Source organism: Phocoena sinus, chromosome 9, assembly GCF_008692025.1.
Source record: "Phocoena sinus isolate mPhoSin1 chromosome 9, mPhoSin1.pri, whole genome shotgun sequence".
Lineage (NCBI taxonomy): Eukaryota > Metazoa > Chordata > Mammalia > Artiodactyla > Phocoenidae > Phocoena > Phocoena sinus.
Window position 1 is genome coordinate 78,944,818 of NC_045771.1, and position 22,737 is coordinate 78,967,554.

The 22,737-nt window shown below is 36.6% G+C and overlaps 1 protein-coding gene across 1 annotated transcript in view; it reads left to right on the top strand.

Moving 5' to 3' along the window:
* The first annotated feature begins 820 nt into the window (after window positions 1-820).
* The window catches only part of SEMA3D (semaphorin 3D), a 138,503-nt gene continuing 116,586 nt past the window's right edge, over window positions 821-22,737 (top strand). Inside the window, exons 1-2 of the mRNA XM_032644025.1 lie at window positions 821-839; window positions 2,502-2,692. Of these exons, the coding sequence (XP_032499916.1) occupies window positions 2,542-2,692 (151 nt within the window). The 5' untranslated portion in view covers window positions 821-839; window positions 2,502-2,541. The remainder of the gene's footprint in view (window positions 840-2,501; window positions 2,693-22,737) is intronic.

The following is a 22,737-nucleotide window of genomic DNA, read 5'->3' on the forward strand; positions in this document are numbered from 1 at the left end:
AACAGTAAGTATTTAAGGAGAATCTGTAACTCAAAGAATGCATCTGTGTTTTACTGGTGTAAATGTAAAATTGAAAAGTTGCAAACATGCATTTCTTAAGACAGTGAGTAAATTAAAACTCACATAACTTAAAACTAATTCTGATAAATTTTTCTGTAGACCAGTTAAGTGACTCTGTTCTTTGCCAATAGCATATGCGTTTTCCTACTAGTTTTGAAATAATACAACTCTTTATTTTTTAAGAGTTTTTTAAAAATGTTATATACAGAAGGGCTTTATTAGTGTTTTATTTTAAAATAAAACTGAAATTTTTAAAACTAGAATTTTCATTAAGGACTGCTAATAGTGTAGATCTTTTTGGTCAGACAGACATTCCTGTTTTCCCTTAAATTATGTCATTAGGTGAACTTATCAAGAAATGTCAAGTAAATGTGAATAAAATATGTTATATGTGGCAAATGTGAATAAAATATGTTATATGTGACACATTCACGTATGTCAAGTAAATGTGAATAAAATATGTTATGTGTGACCTACGATATTCTTAAATGAGTATCTAAATGAACTTGATTCTTTTCATTTGTAGTAATCTTCTAAATCAAATAACTAAATATGCATGGATTACACACAAAGACAGAATAGTTTGGTACTTCCTACGGGTAATTAAAGTAACTGAGAAAATATACTTTATTAAGCCTTCATATTCAACGTTTCATGAAGAAAAAACATACAATTTGTAGTCTATTCTTAGAATGTTTGTCTTGTATAAAAAATTAATACATCCCTATATTTTATTTTATTTCACATTCCCAGATTGATCTTAACTTCTGAGATTTAAGGTAAGTTTAAGGAACCTTGATTCAAAGTCATTGAGGCATTTTAGTAAAGACTTGATTTACCATAAGAAAAATACTCTTATTTAGACATTCTCTTAAAACTAAGCCATATAGACATATTTATTTTGATATTAAATAATTACAAAAATACTAAAGTATAATACTTCTTTATTATGACTAAAGCTGTTACCAAGAAATTATTGGCACTTGAAGCAGGTACCACATCTGGAATCCTCCCAGGAAGTACGCATAGCAAGATCCTTTCTGTGGGCTATTTATTAGAACATGTCGAGGAGAAGAGAGAAGTTGAAGACTGCATCAAGAGTTGAAGGTCACTTGATTCTGCCATAATGAAAAGCACCTAAAGACTTAGGGGCTAAGGAGGCTGATTCTAGCTGAAGTCCGGAACAAATGTTTTAATCCATCTCTTATTTGCCACATGACCTTGAGAGAATTATCAAACCCTGTACCTCAGTTTCCTCATCTGTAAAATGAGGAAAATAATTACCTATCTTTCTTGACCGTCATTAGCATTGATTAAAAAATAAACGGAGGCATATTAAAATTTTTAAGAGTTTATTTGTGCAAAAATTAGTTTGAATTGTGTGGCACCAAACTGGAAGTGGTTAGGAGCACCCCACTGATAGGATATTAGGGCGAAGACTTACACAAAGAAACTTTCGGAAACAAAGAAAGGAAATTATTTTATTGGCTATAGCTTAAAGCCTAGTTAACTGGTTGTTTTATTAGAGTTCTGAGTTCATAGCTTTGAGGCATTTACAGGCTTAGATTTTCTTTGATTAGGTGGGCTACCATGGCATTAGAGCCATCTCAGTCTAATGACCTACTTCTTCAATGAATTTAACAGCATTAAGTGATTTAATTTATGTAACACACTTCTTAAAAAGTATCTGGTTCATCTAAATACTCAACGAATATTATTTGTAATTATTATTACCAGGCTTAGTTTGAACTATGTGTGTTTTGATTTATTCCGTGTCTTAACAAAGACAACCAAGGCAGCTTGTTTATGGCAACCTAGTTAAAAACCGCCTCCTCTTATAAACCCTTTTATTTTACAGTTTGTTTTTATATTCAGTGCTGCCCTGTGTGGAGTAGTATAGGGTGCAGGTAAGATTGCCTTGTCCCAGGCCTAAAATCTATACTGGTGGCCCTGACCTGATCATGTCCAGTTGTCCCAATTTTAGGTGAACTGTTAAAATATGTTTTGTCAGAAACGAACTCTCTGAAACTGACAGCTTTTATTAAATTTTGCTTGAGGATCTGTTCCTTTGAGGATGGTATGGGGAAAGTGTAGGCTTCTACCAGTATTCTTATCTGATCAAGAATTCATCAAGTTACAGAAAGAATTGGTCACTCCTATATTTGCATGAAACAAAACAAAACAAAAACTTTAGTAGAAGAATAGTTGCTAATTAACATAAGTAGTTGACTTTTTAGGTCTGTACTCATGTCCTGAGTAAAGCCAGACCTGAATTTTATTACTCAGTTCTGATTCATTTCCCTTGCAACAATTTCTAAGAGCTGAACAAGAGACAAGGAGCAAGTATTTTTTTAAATCTACATACATTCATAAAATTATAATTTAGTGAGTGTAGGAAAATCTGCAAACTGCTATATTAATAGTTCTTTTCTTCTTTTTAGATTAAATTAACGCTGTTTGAAACAGAACATTGTTTTCATCATGATTGTTACTAAAGATGAGAGACCAAAGTCCAGAAACCATGATTTTTACCTTTTTCATGCCCTGATGATGCTAAGCATGACCATGCTGTTTCTTCCAGTCACTGGAACGTCTAAGCAAAATATTCCACGACTCAAGCTAACCTACAAAGGTAAATGTGTCAGTGTTTTTCAGGTTGCCTTCTTTTATTTAGAAATGCATACTGACTTCAGTGAAATGTTTGTAGTATTGGCATCAGTTAATAATCAGATTATTATAGGGGCTTCCCTGGTGGCACAGGTGCTAAAAACAAAAACCAGGTGCTAAGATTTGAGAATTACGTGCTAAGAATGGTTAAAACAAAACAAAACAAAACAAAACAAAACATGGAGCTCTCGGGATTCCCTGGTGGTGCAGTGGTTGAGAGTTCGCCTGCTGATGCAGGGGACACGGGTTCTATGCCCCGGTCTGGAAAGATCCCCCATGCCGCGGAGCGGCTGCGCCCGTGAGCCATGGCCGCTGAGCCTGCGCGTCCGGAGCCTGTGCTCCGCAACGGGAAAGGCCACAACAGTGAGAGGCCCGCGTACAATAATAATAATAATAATTAATAATAAGATTATTACAGAATGCAAAGCCCACTGATTCATTATTCTTGGTGAAGAAAATAGACACCAAAACTGTTCATGTATGCTTTTCAGTTCATTATTTACAATTTTTAACTACTGATTAGCATAATTAGGAAATTTTGGTCAGTAAGTTGTAGTCAGTTTTTTGTTTTTTGTTTTTCTTGGCTATGCTGTGCGGCACGTGGGATCTTAGCTCCTCTACCGCAGATGGAACCCGCGGCCCCTGCATTGGAAGCATGGAGTCTTAACCACTGGACCGCCAGGGAAGTCCCTGTAGTCAGTTTTATATTAAAATAAATCAATAACTATGTATGGTCAGGCTCAAGATAGCTGTTCTCTTGCTCTCCGTAAGTCCCCTGTTCAACCAGTGCCTGGTTCACCTATACCCTATTCACCTGACAGACCTTCCTACATGCTTGCCCCATGCCCCAGCTAATGATTGTTCTAATTTTAGCCACCATGATAGCCTATCAAAGGGGCAGTTAGGGGCGGGCCCCTCTGCTGGTTTCCCTGGTAACTGATGAACCAAACTGCCGTCAATTTCCCTTATAAGTGGTAACCTCCCCCTGCCCGTGGGAGTGAAGCCTGTCCACTTTGTCCTGCTTCGGTGTGAGCCGCATACATGGTGGGGTGTTGCTCCAGAACCTTGCTTCGGACATGTAAGATCTCCCATCCATTAAACCTTTGATGGCTCTGTCGCTGCCTCTGGGCTCTTCGGTCTTGAAGCTGGGCAAGCACAAGCCTTGTAGGCCTGTGGGGTGCAGCTCAACAGCCTAAAAATAGAAAAATCATTAATTCTATACAGCTGCTACTAATTCGTTGATCCTTAGTATTTTTTAAAACAGTAAGATATCTTCAAAAATATTAACAAACTAAAATACCTTGAATATCTCAAGCATATACATATTTTATTGTTTAAAAAATAGTCTGTGTGAAAAGCTTAAAATACAGAGATGAGAAAACATTTAAGAAATGAAGTCTACTAAGCTAATTGTTTTTAAATGTTTAAATTAGTATGAAAGCAAAGTTTATATACTAATATGTGTTTATATGTAAGTGTAATATATCAATATATATATCGAGAGAGAAAACGAGCCAAGTTTCATGCTCAAAGATTTTTTTTTTTTTTTCTGTAATATCCCTGTGGCTTCTTTAATACCTAAGTAATGAGAGGAATGTAGGGAACTCAAACTCCTCTATTCTGAACTTGGTGGGTAAAAATCATGCTGGCAGTTTTAATCTTTAAGACAACTTATTTTCAGCTCAAATTAAATATCAATAGTAAAAGCAAATTTGATGTCTAATGTAAGCTTAAGTGGAATTATCTTATTTGACTCATTACACATTTCATATGTTGGTATTTGTTTGGAATTTATACCTCATGAATTAAAGAGTTAAGGTAACATTTTTGAGTTTTTGTATTCTCGAATTTCTAGAGCAGAGACAACTAATCTATGGTTAAAAAAATTCAGGGCATTGCCTTTGTGCAGTGTGAGGGAAGGATCGAATGGAAAGGGATATGAGAGGAAACTTTCTGGGCTTATGGAAATGTTCTCTATCCTGATAGAGATATGGATCACCGAAGTATATAATATGGACTTTTCACAACCCATCATATTACACAAGTCAGATTTGTTTACCTGTTTTCAAAATTTATCTTAAGAACAGAACAGAAAACAAGTATGAAAAGCCAAACAATAAAAAAAAAAAAAAAAAGAGAAAGTTTGAAAATAGATTGAACGGAAAACAAAAGAAATACTACCTGGTTTCTATGATATAGTGAAGAACACAGGAGCATTGCATGGATGAGGGTGGACAATGCAAAATAAATTAGACTTGGAAAGAAACTTTAATAATAGTTAATAATTACTCACTGAGGAGTCATCGTAAGCAAAGCATTGGTATAAGGAGTATGTGTGAATGATGTCATTTTATCCTCATCACCACCCTGTGAGGTGGGGATTATTATCATCTGCCTAGAAATGAGGTTACTGAGGTACTGAGAAATTAAGGTCTCAAATTAGCTGGTGGCTCAGCTCCTGAGTCAGCCCCGTGCTTTGGAGAGCCTGGGTGCCTAATCATATTTCTCACACCCTAGACAAGAGCAGCAGTTCTTGCCTGAGGCACTTACCTACGGGAATGAACTTTAAAGTTGACAGAAGCGTCATGCTGATATTTGACTAACTGATTGTATGATTTCAATTGTCAAAATTAAATGGAGTTGAAGACCACACGCTCTTGGTAGCCAAAAGAGATTTACAGACTTTGATAATCTTATGGGAAAAAGAGAGATGGTCATTGTGCTAATTTGTGTTCATAATCAAAATTTTATGAGTGACTGTAAAATATTAACTCAAATGTGGTAACTTGATCGTTAGAAAATAACAAATCAGTTCCTAAAAATAAAAAAATTAAAAAACATTAATTTTATGTAGCTGCTGCTAATTAGTTTATCCCTAGTTAGAGGAGTTTTTTTTTGGTATGAATCTATGTTTTTGTATTAATACTTGGAATCAACCATATAAGAGTTCAAAATCCTGTTTTATTTATCTCTCTATAGATTTTCACTCTTTCTAGCACCTAGTACTTATATAAAAGGAGAACTGGTATAAATGTTGGATTAAATGCAATAAGAACTATTCTTTGGATGGTTCTTATATTTAGTATACTTTCCAAATGTTGTATTTTTTAGATATTTATCTACATGTAGATTGTCTATTGATACATGTCAAAAGCAGTAGCAAAGACTGAATGCAGGGAAGGAATTTTAAAAATCTCTCAACTCACCCTCAATAGACACACACACACACACACACACACACACACACACACACACACACAAACACTCACTCCCCCCTCACCCCCTCTCCCCCTTGTCTCCCCTTTCTCCTCTCCCCCCTCCCCCTCCCTCTCTCCTATAGCGCCCTGTGGCTGCTGTTAGCCATTCACTGCCAGATTGTATGCTAATAATAGAGTAGTGATCTTGGCTAGGAGAATTACTGACAATGCTTATGGAATATTCCTCTTTCCACCTATAAGAATTTGGGGACTTTTCTTTGGAAATCATCAGTTCAGCACTATGAAGTAAGTATGCATTAACCATACACTTGGGAGAATTTCAGCAGTTTCCCTAGCCACCTCTTCTCTGCCATATCTGAGAGTGTAAAAGGAAAGTAGTTCAAATCCTGATGTAATAGTTTTAAAAAGTAGCCTATTCCTGAATAAACAAAGTTATAACATAAAAATCACTGCTGACTTGGGGTTATGATGAGGAAAATTCCTACCTCTGAGATAATAATCAGAACTCTCCTTTGGCATTTTCTCTTTCTCTTATGACTGACTAATGAGTGAAGATCACCTAGTATCACCCATTGCTTAGTTTTGAGGGAGTCTAAAACTTCATGCTTGGCATTAAAATACTGCCAGCATGTGAGGTTAGAAAAATCAGTCAAAATGAGAAATTAACTGTATTTTCAAAAATAATTCATTTTTATGGGCACAAAATCAGCTTTGCTTTCCATAACTCAAGCTTCCTTAGGTGCAGACCAGAGACACAGCCAGTATCAGTAGAGTTAGCTACTTTAAACAGCTGCAAGATTATTTTGAGGGATTTCTTAAAGGCCAACAGAAATATAATAACCATTTTATCCAAAGAATGCTCTTTGATAAAGACTTAGCTTTGAACCTCTGAATCCACAGGAGCTTGTTTGGTTCTATTGTTGTGTAAAGAGATTTCCCCTCAGTTGCATATTTTGAATTCTTGCACATTTATGCATACTAAATCAGTTTCTTGAGTAACAAGTAAGGAAACTTAGAGGTCAGGATGTTCTGTATTTCTGGGTTTTTTTTTTTTTTTTTTTTTTATGCTGTATGCGGGCCTCTCACTGTTGTGGCTTCTCCCGTTGCGGAGCACAGGCTCCGGACGCGCAGGCTCAGCGGCCATGGCTCACGGGCCCAGCCGCTCCGCGGCATGTGGGATCCTCCCCGACCGGGGCACGAACCCGCGTCCCCTGCATCGGCAGGCGGACTCGCAACCACTGCGCCACCAGGGAAGCCCTATTTCTGGGTTTTGTTTTATAAGGGTAATATATATATATGGCCTTACAAGGTGAGCTTCTCACAGTGACTTGTATGCTTTATACTGCAGATGTAGTAAATATAACTTTTGAAAAATGACCAACTTCAGTCTTGCAATTACTGTAAACATTTTTTGTATTATAAATCCTCATGAAGGAACTCATGCGGGTTAAGGATATTTATACCCAGGAATCATTAGTATCTGCAATGGTATTTGTTTGGACAGCTCCTAAAGATGAGATAGGTAATATAGCTAAAGAGGGAATGGGCAAAAACTTTGAAAAAGGAAGAGAAAAGTCACTGTCCCCCTGGAATTTCTTTACCAGAGAGGGAGGCAAACAATAAACAGGTAAACAAACAGATGAAGGTTATTTCAAATAGTGGGAAGTTCTATCAGGAACATCAAACAGGAGACTGCATCCAAGGACCCTACTTAGACTTTAGGACACTATGCAGAACCATCATTTTTATACCCATTTTATAGATGAGAAACATGAGGTTAGAACCTGAAGGCCTTGCCCCTATGCAAGAAGCTGTTAAGTGGCAGAACTAACTTGTGTGTTTTCACCTCTCTAGTTCCAGGCCCACGTTCTTGCCACCCTGTGCCCTTGAGGGAGACATTGCATGTTCAGGAACACAAATATCAAGATATATATATTAAAAAAAATACAAGGTTTCATTATTACATCTTGGGCAGTATGCTCTTCTCAATAACTACCAATAGTACTAATTATGTTTTGCTCCTCCAAAACTTACGTCTTTTCATAGAAAAGAAAACTGGAAATCATCTTTAAAATTTTTATCTGCTATTGTGTAACTAAACATTAGTGCATTTGATAGAATAGTTCTTTATCTTGTTTGAGTCTTCTGAGGAGTGAGTGGATAAGTCTATATATTTTTCATTATTTACAAATGACTCTATTTAGCTGTGAAATGTGGCGTGCCTCAAGTAGAGATTCATGGCCATTTGACTCATCTAACTTGTTTGATTTGACTAGTTTTGTGTAAGTTCTGATATCTCGATCGAGTATAGCCGTGAAGAAGGCAGGTTCTGAAGCCAAGCTGCTTATTAGGTCTTAACTGCTGTTACTAGTTGTGGACATATGGATGTTTATTTTATGTACTGCAGTTTTCCAAGTGCGTTAATTTATTTAATTCTAATGAGGTAGTTGTGAAGGTGTCTTGATCCATGTAAAGCACGTAAAACAGTGTTTGGCATAGTAAACATTTAATAAATGCTGTCAATTATTAATTTTTGTGAAAAACTATTATCTTGCTAGGTATTAATGGTTGTTCCCAGACCAGAATTTTCCCTATGTAAACAAGTTTGAAAAATATTACATAGTTTCCTCCTGGGGATTTATAGCATATATTAAAATTGCTTCTGTTTACTCTCAAACATTTTCTACTAGGGTTAGTTTCCCTCAGTCCAGTACCACCCACAGATTGTGAATTTATTGAAGGTACTTTCCAGTTTTTTTATCTTCATGGTCTTCTAGTAGTTAACAAGCCCTTAGGTGGTTATTGACTTTGATAAGAGTAGTGTCTTTGAGTAGTTGGTAGCCTTCAGGGTGGGTTAAAAGGAATCATAAAATCATTCATTCAGGAGTTCCTTTCTAAAGTGGACATTTTTGTTGTCAAATCAATGAGAAAAGAAGATGACTTGCTCTGAATATCTCTCCTTAAGTATATAGTAAAGAAGCATTATCAATCTAATAGTAAGAATTCCCATATATTTTCTTCTATAAAGTCATTGATGGTTTAATTTTTAATGGACTCACTTGTTTTCCCAGATGTGTTTTCTCTAAACTGAGACTGTGTGTGGAACTGGGCTTTCGTAGGTTTAAGAGCTCAAGGATAATATTATTGTGTATTTGATATTCAGCTCTCAGTGGTTAATAACAATAGTTTCTGATGCCCACTGTTTCCAGCCCCCTGCTGGCAACAAGGGGATATGTTAGCAAGTAGAAGAGGCAAAACTCCCTGGCATCATGTAGTTTATATTCTGATACAGAAAGGTAGACCATACATAAGTACATTACACAGCAAGATGGAAGATGATAAGTGCTATGGAGAAAAACGAATCGGGAAAGTTGATTGGTGGGGGTGTAGTAGTCAAATATGGCACGCAAGAAAGAGCTCACCCAGAGAGTGATGTTTTCACAGATACTTCAAGAAATTATTGTTGCAAGTCATGCAGATACTCAGGAAAGGAACATTTTTGGCAAAAGGAACAGCAAGTGCAAAAGTCCTGAGGTGGAAGAGTGTCTGGCATGTTCAAGGATCTTAAAGAAGACAGTATGGAAAAAAACCCAATGGAATGGGAGAAAGAAGAAAATTGATTAAATCAGAGAGTTAATAGGAGGGAAGAAGGATTAGATCCTTTCACTCTTGTCATTGTTAAAACGTTGGTTTTTAGTCTGAGTGTTATGGGAATCCATTGGAGAATTTTGAGCACAGAGGTGACATGGTCTGACTTTCATTATTATAGGATCACTCTGGTTTCTGTACTGTGTGTGCACTGAAAGGGAGAGATCAGGGAAATAGGGAGCCAAGTCTGAGAGGACTGTAATAATCCAGGTGAGAAATGATGGTCTATGAGCCAGACTGGTTGCAGTGGAGGTAGGAGAAGAAGATATGAAGGTAGAGCCAACAGGATTTGTTGATGGATTGGATATGAAGTAAGAGAGAAGTCAAATCTGACTCCATGGTTTTTTTGTTTGTTTTTGATCTAAGGATGGGGTTACTATTAATTGAGATGGCAGAGATTGTGAAAGAATGTTGTGTGGGAAGATCAAGTGGATATATTCGTTTGAGAAGGCTATTAGATACCTAAGTAAGATGCCTAGAAGGCACTTGAGTATATCATTTTTGGAGTTTATAGACGATGTCAATTGGAGATATGAATTTGGCAGTTAGCATAGAGAAAATTTTAAATCTATGAAATTCTGTGAGATGACTAAGGGATATAGAAAATTTAGAGGATTGAGTTCTGGGATACTCTTAAGTCAGGAAATTAGTGAAAGGAGGACTGAGCATCTAAGTGAACTAAAAGAAGTGCCCAGGTATGTAGGAGGAAAATCAGAAGTTGTGGTGTAGAGAAAGTTAAATGAAGAAAGTAAGAAAAGGAACTATCAGCAGTGTCATATTCAGCTAATGTGTCACGAAAGGTAAGTAAAAATTAACATTAAATTTAACAACAGGGACTTCCCTGGTGGCGCAGTGGTTAGGAGTCTGCCTGCTGATGCAGGGGACGCGGGTTCGTGCCCTGGTCCGGGAGGATCCCACGTGCCGTGGAGCGGCTGGGCGCGTGAGCCATAGCCGCTGAGCCTGCGCGTCCAGAGCCTGTGCTCCGCAACGGGACAGGCCACAGCAGTGAGAGGCCCGCGTACCGTAAAAAAAAAAAAAAAAAAATTTAACAACAGAAGGCTATTGTTGACCTTGATAAGAGCAGTGTCTTTAAGTGTGGGAGCCAGAGCACAACAAGGATGGATTCTGAAGAGCATGGGCTCAGGGGAACTGGAGGCAAGTGTAGACAATTCTTTCAAGGAGTTTTCCCATAATAGAGACGTGGGCAGTAGTAGCTGGAAGGACAATGAGATCAAGAGACTTGTTTTTTTCATGCGCTAAACAACAGCATATTTATTTGTTAATTGAAATAATCTAGGAGAGGAATAATTAATGATTCAGGAGAAATGTGGTATAATTTATACACTATTGAAGAAAATAATGATTTTTTTCCTCTAAAATCAGGCTACTTTTAGAACATATGTTAATAAAACTGGCTTATTTTGCATAATAAACTATTGTTTGGTTCATTGTCAGTGTCAACTGTTGTGTAGGTGGAAAGAGAGGTTAAACAGATATAAAAATATATTCAGTTTGATATATTGATATAGGTTTGTAAGTACTACATATGTTTAGAAAATTGTTATGTAAGGATTTAGAAATAAAACTTCAGAAAGATTAAATAATAACCTCAGAGTCACATTAGTAGATAATTAAAAAGCTGATCCAAGCCTTCTGCGTTTCAGTACAATAGTGTTTGTACTACAACTTGCCTGTATCCAACACTGTGATTTAGTAATGATTAAAATCTATTTAACACTACGTAGAGCATTCTTCTAAACATGATTGATCTGTAGAGGTTCACAGAGTGGTAGAAGTTACCTAATAATGTATGGTAACATATGATGTAATATTGCCATACAAAAGTATCACATAAAAAGTGTTCCTGGAATTAGGAACATACATAAAAATCACTGAGGCCTATGTGGTCAGTAGTGTCCTCCTGGCAGGGCAAAGGAGAGCTACATCATGAGACACTTGAATTGCATCCTTGTTATGCATAAATATGGAAGGAATTTATAAGGGCATAATTTAAGTAAAGGCAAATTTTTCTGGGATTAAACCCAGTCCACTATTTTTTGGTTAAAATAGGTTTCTTTGAATAGATCGTATACTGTATATAGTTGGTTTACTATTCTGTAAATTATTGAGGAGATAAAATTTTTTATCTACAATTTCTTGTTCTATGACTTCACTTACCTAAAATTTGACTCTAATTTCTTGGGTCTTATTAAATAAATTTTAGCAGTGAGATTCTTTCAGTGTAAATGTAAAAATATAAGTTTACAGATATTTTTTTAAATGAATGTCATTGGGTCATTTTAACAGAAAATTTGGCAAATGCCTCTCTGTTAAGAACTTGTAATATACATTTTGCATTTTTCTGAGTCCTTTCAACATGCTGTTTTAATCCTATTAATTCAAAAGAGGCATAAATTAAAGCTAAAGTGCTTTTTACTTAGGAAGAAAGATACTCATAAAGAGGTTTATTTCACTAAAGCCAAAGTGAGCCAGACACAGTCTAGAAAATAAGATAAATATTTCAGTAATCCCAATGGAATGGTAAAGTGGAGGAAGCAGTAGAAGTGAACTTGTCTGTGGGTATGTTCCATAAAAACAGTAAGTAGAATTGTTTTGAAAAAGAACCTTGCTTTTCTAAGTAATGGTAAATCTTAAAATATAAAATAGAGCTGTAATGGGTGATAGGGCTTAGAGTTAGAAGAGACCTTGATAGGTTTTAGCTTTCTCTGCCGTGTACTGTTCTTGTACCATTAGAACAGTTGTTTGCTCTTTCTGAATCTAGGTTTTCTCCTCTGGAAATTAGTGATAATCCTTTGGTTAAGGATCAAATGAAATAATAGAGGAAAAGCTCCTTGGAAGTTATAAAGCACAAATGGATATTATGATAGGCTTCAAAGGGAGACCAGACATAATATATGACTGAATTAATTGAAGTAGGATGTGAAGAAAATTCAAGGTCTTTAAAAATATATTTAGGCATCTTGCATACAATTTCTCCTGCCACACATAACAGGACATTTACTTGAAAGTCAATTAATAAATCATAACTTGTCATCTTTACATTTTCCTTCCAGGTAAATGCATATTATATGAATGTACTTCTCTTCTTTGTATGAGAAAATGGAGGGGGAAAAGTTTTATATATGTCTTTGGTTGAAACGAAGTAGGTTATTTATCACTTATAGCAATTAAGTTAGTTATAAGTTAATCACATTGGTCACAGCTGTACATCCCTAACTTATTCTAACACTGTGGTGTTGTAGAGGAAAAATAATAATAATTTGGCTATTTTGCATAAATTAACACATCATCATATAAGGGTTTGAGAGAAACTGTAGTGTGGAGAAGAAAGAAGAGTCCAGCACTTCAAGGCAATTGGGGCCACAGTGTTCTTTAGCTTTTCTACTCCAGCTGTGGTTCAAGGACCAGTAGCGCCAGCATAATTTGAGAGCTTGTTAGAAATGCAGAATCTCAGGCTCCCTCCTAGACTTCTCAGTGAGAGTCTATTTTTTAGCAAGAGTCCCAGCTGATCTGAATGCATGTTAATCCTGAGAAGCACTGCTTTTAGAGTGTTTTATTTCCAACTCCCTCCTCTTCCCACCCTCCTCTCCTTCATCCTCCCACCCCCAATACACACAGGAGCATTTGGATATCACAACAGGAATCTCTTATGATTGCAAAGCATTAGAGCCACAATTGGGTCTCCAAATGGCACATTAACCTCTCTGAATTATTAATAAGGCTGTAATAAATCCTGGTTTAGATGGAAGGTAGATAAACCAACATAAACAAGAATCACTAGAGTTTGAAAAATCATCAGTTAAATGTTTGTCAGACTTCTTATGTGAAAGAAGAGGTGATGAATTGCAGCAATGATTTAGACATTATTCTTGTCTGCAAGGGCTTCTGGTCTTTTTAAGGGACAAAATAACTGCAAAAAGATTGATGCCATAGGATTAGAGTAAATAAAACCAAACATTTCAAAGAATTTCGGAGGAGGTTGGGTATGAAATTGAACTTTGAACATTGGAAGAAATTTAGAGTTTATTGAATAAAGTATATGTTGGCATTGGAGGATTTTTATCATGAAATTCTAACTTAATTCTAATTTAAGGGAGAAAACCAGAATAGACAGCGTAATGTGGGAGAGATTGGAGAGGGAGGGGGGCAGGGAACAAGGTTGTTTAGGAGCCTGTTATAGTAATTTTGAGAAGCAGTAATATGGCTCTTAGCCTGGCTGATGATAAAAATAAATGTTTGAGGAAAAGGAATAGATAATTTGCATGAGGAAATCTATAAGGCTTTAAATTTACCTGGAAGTTGATGTGAGGGAAATGCAATATACTTACGGGTAGCAGTTATTTAAATAGGGGAATAAAAGAGTAAGGGAATAAGGAAGAGGAACTAAAAACGATTCTGTTATCTTGAGCCTAGGAACTAGGTCATGTCATTAAAGTCATTATAGTCAGTAGGACCAGGTGGTTGGGGGAAAAATGACAGTACCAAGCAGGCTGCTGGAAATTCTGAACTGTGACTTGGGAGAGGCAGTGGGGTTTTAGGTGCCTATTTTGAAGTCATCAGCAGAGAACTAACAATTTATGGGAAACTAAATGGAAAACATGATCTCATTGTTTATGCCCTGTAATACTGACTGAAATTAAGGAAGACATTATTCTGTGAGTGTATTTTGAATCTCCCTCTTGGAAGTCCATAAGCATATTCTGATGCAAATTCTGTGCACACCTCTACAGAATTAGCTTCCTTGGGTAAGCTAGAGGACCCTTTTTGGAGAAAACCTAGAGAAAAGTTGCACAGATAACTGACATCTGTTTGTTCTGAATGAAAAGCCAAAAGGAAATTCTCTTGAATCAGGGGAAATTAACTTTCAGATCAGATGTCACACTGAATGCCCAGCATGATAAGTGAAAAACAAAACAAGACATATTCAGGCCAATTATTTTAAGTTTTATAATAGCAAGAGTGAGGAGGTGAAAGGAAAAACAGAAGACATTCAAAAGATTGGGACACTGATGGCATGAGACTTCTAAACCATAACTTTGGAAGCCAGAGGATAGTATGTAAACGCCTCAGCTCTCTGAGGGTGAAAGCTGTTCAGCCCGGAATTCTATAGTTAGCCCAATTATCAACAAAGGTAAATTAAAGACATTTTCACACATGGAAAATTTCAAATATATAAGTTACAGTCACTCATTTTTAGGAAACTTCTGGAGATGTGCTCACCAAAATAAGAAAATAAATCAAGGAGGAAAGAGATGGGATCCGGGAAAGATGAGTTTCGTACTAGGAGAGTGGTAGAAGGAACTTTGAGGAAGCTATTCCTCAGGTCAGAGAATAGACAGTCCAGATTGGAGCAAGAGGAAGAAAGGGCCAAGAGGGGATGTTTCCTGAAGGAAAACAAAAAACAATCTGACAGAATTCCATTTGAAAATTATATGGAGGCATTTTTCAGAAGGTGTGGAAAGTTTTGATCATGATCTTAAGGAAGTCTAAGCAAATGTCACAATTGAGAAATTATTAACAAAAACAACATTTTTTTTATTTTCAAGAAAGAAAGTATAATCAGAGAACACTACTTTTTGTTTTTTAACATCTTTATTGGAGTATAATTGCTTTACCATGGTGTGCTAGTTTCAGCTTTATAGCAAAGTGAATCAACTATTCATATATATATATATATATCTCCCCATATCTCTTCCCTCTTGCATCTCCCTCCCTCCCACCCTCCCTATCCCACCCCTCTAGGTGGTCACAAAGCACCAAGCTGATCTCCCTGTGCTATGTGGCTGCTTCCCACTAGCTATCAGTTTTACATTTGGTAGTGTATATATGTCCATGCCACTCTCTCACTTGGTCACAGCTTACCCTTCCCCCTCCCCGTGTCCTCAAGTCCATTCTCTAGTAGGTCTACGTCTTTATTCCCATCTTGCCCCTAGGTTCTTCATGATCATTTTTTTTTTGATTCCGTATATATGTGTTAGCATATGGTATTTGTTTTTTTTCTTTTCATTCTGTATGACAGACTCTAGGTCCATCCACCTCACTAGAAATAACTCAATTTCGTTTCTTTTTATGGCTGAGTAATATTCCATTGTATATATATGCCACATCTTCTTTATCCATTCCTCTGTTGATGGGCACTTAGGATACTTCCATGTCCTGGCTATTGTAAATAGAGCTGCAATGAACATTGTGGTACATGTCTCTTTTTGACTTATGGTTTTCTCTGGGTATATGCCCAGTAGTGGGATTGCTGTGTCATATGGTAGTTCTCTTTGTAGTTTTTTAAGGAACCTCCATACTGTTCTCCATAGTGGTTGTACCAATTTACATTCCCACCAACAGTGCAAGAGGGTTCCCTTTTCTCTACACCCTCTCCAGCATTTATGGTTTGTAGATTTTTTGATGATGGCTATTCTGACTGGTGTGAGATGATATCTCATTGTAGTTTTGATTTGCATTTCTCTAATGATTAATGATGTTGAGCATTCTTTCATGTGTTTGTTGGTAATCTGTATATCTTCTTTGGAGAAATGTCTATTTAGGTCTTCTGCCCATTTTTGGATTGGGTTGTTTGTTTTTTTTGATATTGAGCTGCATGAGCTGCTTGTAAATTTTGAAGATTAATCCTTTGTCAGTTGCTTCATTTGCAAATATTTTCTCCCATTCTGAGGGTTGTCTTTTGGTCTTGTTTATGGTTTCCTTTGCTGTGTAAAAGCTTTTGAGTTTCACTCGGTCCCATTTGTTTATTTTTGTTTTTATTTCTATTTCTCTAGGAGGTGGGTAAAAAGGATCTTGCTGTGATTTGTGCCATAGAGTGTTCTGCCTATATTTTTCTCTAAGAGTTCGATAGTGTCTGGCCTTACATTTAGGTCTTTAATCCATTTTGAGTTTATTTTTGTGTATGGTGTTAGGGAGTGTTCTAATTTCATTCTTTCGCATGTAGCTGTCTAGTTTTCCCAGCACCACTTATTGAAGACGCTGTCTTTTCTCCATTGTATATTCCTGCCTCCTTTAGCAAAGATAAGGTGACCATATGTGCGTAGGTTTATCTCTGGGGTTTCTATCCTGTTCCATTGATCTATATTTCTGTTTTTGTGCCAGTACCATACTGTCTTGATTACTGTAGCTTTGTAGTATAGTCTGAAGTCAGGGAGCCTGATTCCTCCAGCTCCGTTTTTCGTTCTCAAGATTGCTTTGGCTATTCGGGGTCTTCTGTGTTTCCACACAAATTGTGAAATTTTTTGTTCTAGTTCTGTGAAAAATGCCATTGGTAGTTTGATAGGGATTGCATTGAATCTGTAGATTGCTTTGGGTACTAGAGTCATTTTCACAATGTTGATTCTTCCAATCCAAGAACATGGTATATCTCTCCATCTATTTGTATCATCTTTAATTTCTTTCATCAGTGTCTTAAAGTTTTCTGCATACAGGTCTTTTGTCTTCTTAGGTAGGTTTATTCCTAGGTATGTTGTTCTTTGTGTTGCAATTGTAAATGAGAGTGTTTCCTTAATTTCTTTTTCAGATTTTTCATCATTAGTGTATAGGAATGCCAGAGATTTCTGTGCATTAATTTTGTATCCTGCTATTTACCAAATTCATTGATTAGCTCTAGCAGTTTTCTGGTAGCATCTTTAGGATTCTCTATGTATAGTGTCATGTCATCTGCAAACAGTGACAGCTTTACTTCTTCTTTTCCGGTTTGGATACCTTTTATTTCCTTTTCTTCACTGATTGCTGTGGCTAAAACTTCCAAAACAATGTTGAATAATAGTGGTGAGAGTGAGCAACCTTGTCTTGTTCCTGATCTTAGTGGAAATGCTTTCAGTTTTTCACTATTGAGAATGATGTTGGCTGTGGGTTTGTCATATATGACCTTTATTATGTTGAGGTAAGTTCCCTCTATGCCTACTTTCTGGAGGGTTTTTATCATAAATGGGTGTTGAATTTTGTCAAAAGCTTTTTTTTGCATCTATTGAGATGATCATATGGTTTTTATCCTTCAGTTTGCTAATATGGTGTATCACATTGATTGATTTGCGTATATTGAAGAATCCTTGCGTTCCTGGGGTAAACCCCAGTTGATCATGGTGTATAATACTTTTAATATGCTGTTGGATTGTGTTTGCTAGTATTTTGTTGAGGATTTTTGCATCTATATTCATCAGTGATATTGGCCTGTAGTTTTCTTTCTTCGTGACATCTTTGTCTGGTTTTGGTATCAGGGTGATGGTGGCCTCGTAGGATGAGTTTGGGAGTGTTCCTCCCTCTGCTATATTTTGGAAGAGTTTGAGAAGGATAGGTGTTAGCTCTTCTCTAAATGTTTGATAGAATTGCCTGTGAAGCTATCTGATCCTGGGCTTTTGTTTGTTGCAAGATTTTTAATCACAGTCTGAATTTCAGTGCTTGTGATTGGTCTGTTTATATTTTCTATTTCTTCCTGGTTCAGTCTCCAAAGGTTGTGCTTTTCTAAGAATTTGTCCATTTCTTCCAGATTGTCCATTTTATTGGCATAGAGTTGCTTGTAGTAATCTCTCATGATCCTTTATATTTCTGCAGTGTCAGTTGTTACTTCTCCTGTTTCATTTCTAATTCTATTGATTTGGGTCTTCTCCCTTTTTTTCTTGATGAGTCTGGCTAATGGTTTATCAATTTTGTTTATCTTCTCAAAGAACCAGCTTTTAGTTTGATTGATCTTTGCTATCATTTCCTTCATTTCTTTTTCATTTATTTCTGATCTGATCTTTATGATTTCTTTCCTTCTGCTAACTTTGGGTTTTTTTGTTCTTCTTTCTCTAATTGCTTTAGGTGTAAGGTTAGGTTGTTTATTTGAGATGTTTCTTGTTTCTTAAGGTAGGATTGTATTGCTATAAACTTCTCTCTTAGAATTGCTTTTGCTGCATCCCATAGGTTTTGGGTTATCATGTTTTCATTGCCATTTGTTTCTAGGTAGTTTTTGATTTCCTCTTTGATTTCTTCAGTGATCTCTTTGTTATTAATTAACTTATTGTTTATCCTCCCTGTGCTTGTATGTTTTACAGATTTTTTTCCTGTAATCGATGTCTAGTCTCGTAGTGTTGTGGTTGGAAAAGATACTTGATACATTTTCATTTTTATTAAATTTACCAAGGCTTGAATTGTGACCCAGGGTATGATCTACCCTGGAGAATGTTCCATGAGCACTTGAGAAGAAAGTGTATTCTGCTGTTTTTGGATGGAATGTCCTATAAGTATCAATTAACTCCATCTTGTTTAATGTACCATTTAAAGCTTGTTTCCTTATTTATTTTCATTTTGGATGATCTGTCCATTGGTGAAAGTGGGGTGTTAAAGTCCCCTACTATGATTGTGTTACTGTCGATTTCCCCTTTTATGGCTGTTAGTATTTGCCTTATGTATTGAGGTGTTCCTATGTTGGGTGCATAAATATTTACAATGGTTATATCTTCTTCTTGGATTGATCCCTTGATCATGATGCAGTGTCCTTCTTTGTCACTTGTAATAGTCTTTATTTAGAGAACACTGCTTTTCAAAGTAGGGAAGAATATTTACCTTGCGATAGTAATGGAGTGATTAAATATAGCTTTTATAAGAATGGACATACCGTAGTGTTAGGAGCTTGGTTGGAGGGAAAGAGTTGGCATAAGAAAGCTAGAACTCTCAACTTCTATAAACAGGAATTCAGTGGAAATGTCTGAAAATGATGTTTTAAAAGGTAATAGTACATACATATTATTTCTATATATGAAAATAATAGAAAATAAACTACTAAATGTGTTAATATGGGGTCTAGATTAGAGGTGGACAGAGGATGGGAGAAGGGACAGATAGGCTTATATATGCTTTTAACTTTACCTTTTGGTATGTATATACTTAACTTCGATTAATATAATTAATTTAAAAAGTAATATTAAAAAATATTTTTTAAAGTTATTCTCACAACTCTTTGCTCTGTACATTAACTTGTGGTGATCTTGAGGAATTATTTGGTCTTGTCATATTTGTCTTGCTATTTAGAATCAGTAAAATATGGTGTATTAAGGTATGACTTTTCTAAGTTTTTTAAAAATTAAATACACATACTAGATTGAAAACAAAGTCCTATTCACTTGTGACATGGTGTTTTGATTTTAAATATACCTTGAAATTTGAAAAGGGAGAAATTCTCAATACTTTGAAGGGAATTAAGAAAATAATTGTCAAAATAGAATCTGTCTTTCCCAGAATTACCCTCTCAACTATTTCTGAGACAGTTTATTCTGTTATTGAACTGTTCTTCTGGAAATGTATCAGTTATTTATAATGTTAGCCATTTTATAGCTCAGTAGGAAAATTTATCATGGCCAAGCTTTTGAGAATTTAAAACAATTCATTCTTACTCAAAGTAAGAATTTAAAAGGCACCCATAATCGTAAATTATGAATCTCACATGTGATGGATTGTATAAAGCGTCTACTGTTGAAAGCTAGCCAAAGAAGAAGAAACCTGTGATTTAAATGCATGGATGTAGATGAAAATGCGATGGTGTAAAATTACTACACTCCTATTTCACATCCTGTCCTGGCAAGAATGTAGCCTGATGATTAATAGGCTTTATTTGTTCCTAATTTATGTTTCCCTATGTGGCATCATCTGATTTATTATTGATATAGATAATGTTCTGTCTAAGACCTAATGAACAGAATGATTTCCAACATTCCATTGCAGATGAGCAAATGAGAGTTTCATTTTTTTTTCTTTCTGATTTGAACTTGCATTTGCAAGGTTAGGGTTAGACTTTTCACCTAGGAAAATATAACAATAATACGCCTATAATTTAATCTTTTGTTGGGAGTCTAGCTTTGAATAACATTCTTTATACATTTGATATTGTTTGAGCAGTTAGCTATGGAGACTAAAAGTACTTAAATAGAGAATAAGGGGTATGTTTGATAGGTGGAAGTGAGCCATCTTGGTGACCAAGGTCTTTTCATATGATCTCAAACCTCAGAAAACCAATTGAAAGTCAGGTAGGGCCAATTTAAGATGAGTTCACTTTCGAAATGTTAAGTCCAAGGAAGAATTCTTCCCTTGCCTCAGACCAAAAGCAGGAGAGACAAATACAGGTTCACAGAGAGCCAAAGGGACTCAGTGAGCCACAACATTAGTGACTAATTTTCATTTTGGGATGAGCAGTTTGCTCCCTTTACTCAATTCCGGACCCAAACTGAGAACAGGCTTTGGGGATTGGGGGATGGTAAGGGTGTTTTGGTAGCCAAAACATTTATGGGAACTATGGGACGAAGGAGTTCCATAGAAAGAATCTTGGGAGCCTAACGGTTGGCATGGAAGCCCAGGGAATTCAGAGATCAAGGGGGAGAAGCTGAATTTATGGGGAAGGCAGGAAAAGAAACTCCTTTCCTTCTTTATTTAGACAGTTTTGCAGAGAACACACTGGAGATGTGACTGTATTCAAGAACCCTCAGAACAGCCCTACTGATATAATGGCTATTTCCTTGAGGAAAAGGAGGGGGTAGGTGGGGCAAGAATTTGTGCTTTTGTGCTGAATATTCTGAGATGGTAGGGAAAGGTGACAGGGTATTTTGGGGGGGGGTGTTTTTTGTTTGTTTTTTTTTTGGCAAGTGCTGAGTCCTAACCACTGGACCACCAGGGAATCCCCAACGTGACAGGGTTTTGATCTGGATTCATTGTTGGCTGTAAGTTTTCTCTGCTGAGAAATTCTACTGGAAATTGACTTTTCTCAAAGCTGATGTTATTTTTACCCCATGAAATTCTGCCTTTAATAACTTTAATTTTCTTCTTTAAAAAAAGATCTTCCTGTGAAGTGTTCTTTAAAGGATGTGGGAAGCCGTTTTTTAGCTACGTAGTCTTCTCGTGAGAGAGATTGTCAACTCCACCCAGTTTAGAATTTCTGGCAATAAATGCAGGAATTCAAGGGTTTGGGATTTTATTCATTTAACAGTGAAACACTGAGGAAGTCTGTGCTGCTTAATCCTAAATTTATTAGATTCAGTGTGACTGACCACTCCTTTCCTCTCTGGGGTAGCGAGGAAGACTGTAGAGCATCAGGTCAAATGTCTCTTCAGGCTGAATGAACAATTATATGAAGGGACACTAAAAGGGAGATACAAAGAATTCTTTTCAGAACAAGCATTTATTTCAAATAGGAGCAGGGACGGTGGGGTCTTCAGCCTTGCCCTCACATGGAGAGGCACGTGGCTGTAGGTGAGGGCATTCATTGCTGCTGTATTTTGCCACGAAGAGAAAACTGGTTTTGTGAAGCCCACTTAACCATTCTGGGCCTCACTGAATTGGTAACAGAGGAGTCAAACAGGTTTATTGAGAAGATCTCCCTTTAGCTCTAATTGCCATATACCGTATTTCTGTTCTTCCCAAAGGTTAGAGACTACCTGCTCCAAAGAACAGAGCAATGGCCTGGAGTAAATAGTTGAATGACAGTTTGTTACTTGATACATTGTCCGTTTTAACGAAGTTCAATGTTAGGTTCTAATGTCCTAGAGCTCCAGGGTTGGAAGGTGATCAGAGACCATTTAGTTTCTCTACCCACTGTATTGGCGAGAATTGTGTTATTTGGCTTTTGCTAATGGAGACACAGAGAGGAAGTCCTTTCTATTTTACTATTAAAAATATTTAAGTCTACTACTTTAAGTACTGTTGTCCTTTGTCACAAGTATATCCTTGGGACTTCCCTGGTGGTCCAGTGGTTAAGACTCGGTGCCTCTCCCGTTGCGGAGCACAGGCTCCGGACGTGCAGACTCAGCCGCTCTGTGGCATGTGGGATCCTCCCGGACCGGGCCACGAACCCGTGTCCCCTGCATCGGCAGGTGGACTCTCAACCACTCCACCACCAGGGAAGCTCTGCCGTGGTTTATTGATCATGGATTATGAACATCTGGTCTGTGTCATCATTCAATTAAAATCCATCATGTGCATGATTTCCATAGTTAAACTAGAGGAGTAAACGAGGAATTATAACTCTGCTGCGTTTATTTCAGAAATAATCAGCTGTAGATTTTTCAAGAATGTACTGAGAACAAGAGTGGGAATTTGAGGGCCTGGGTGATTGAGTGAGATTACAAACTGAGAACAAGGTGATAGGACAATG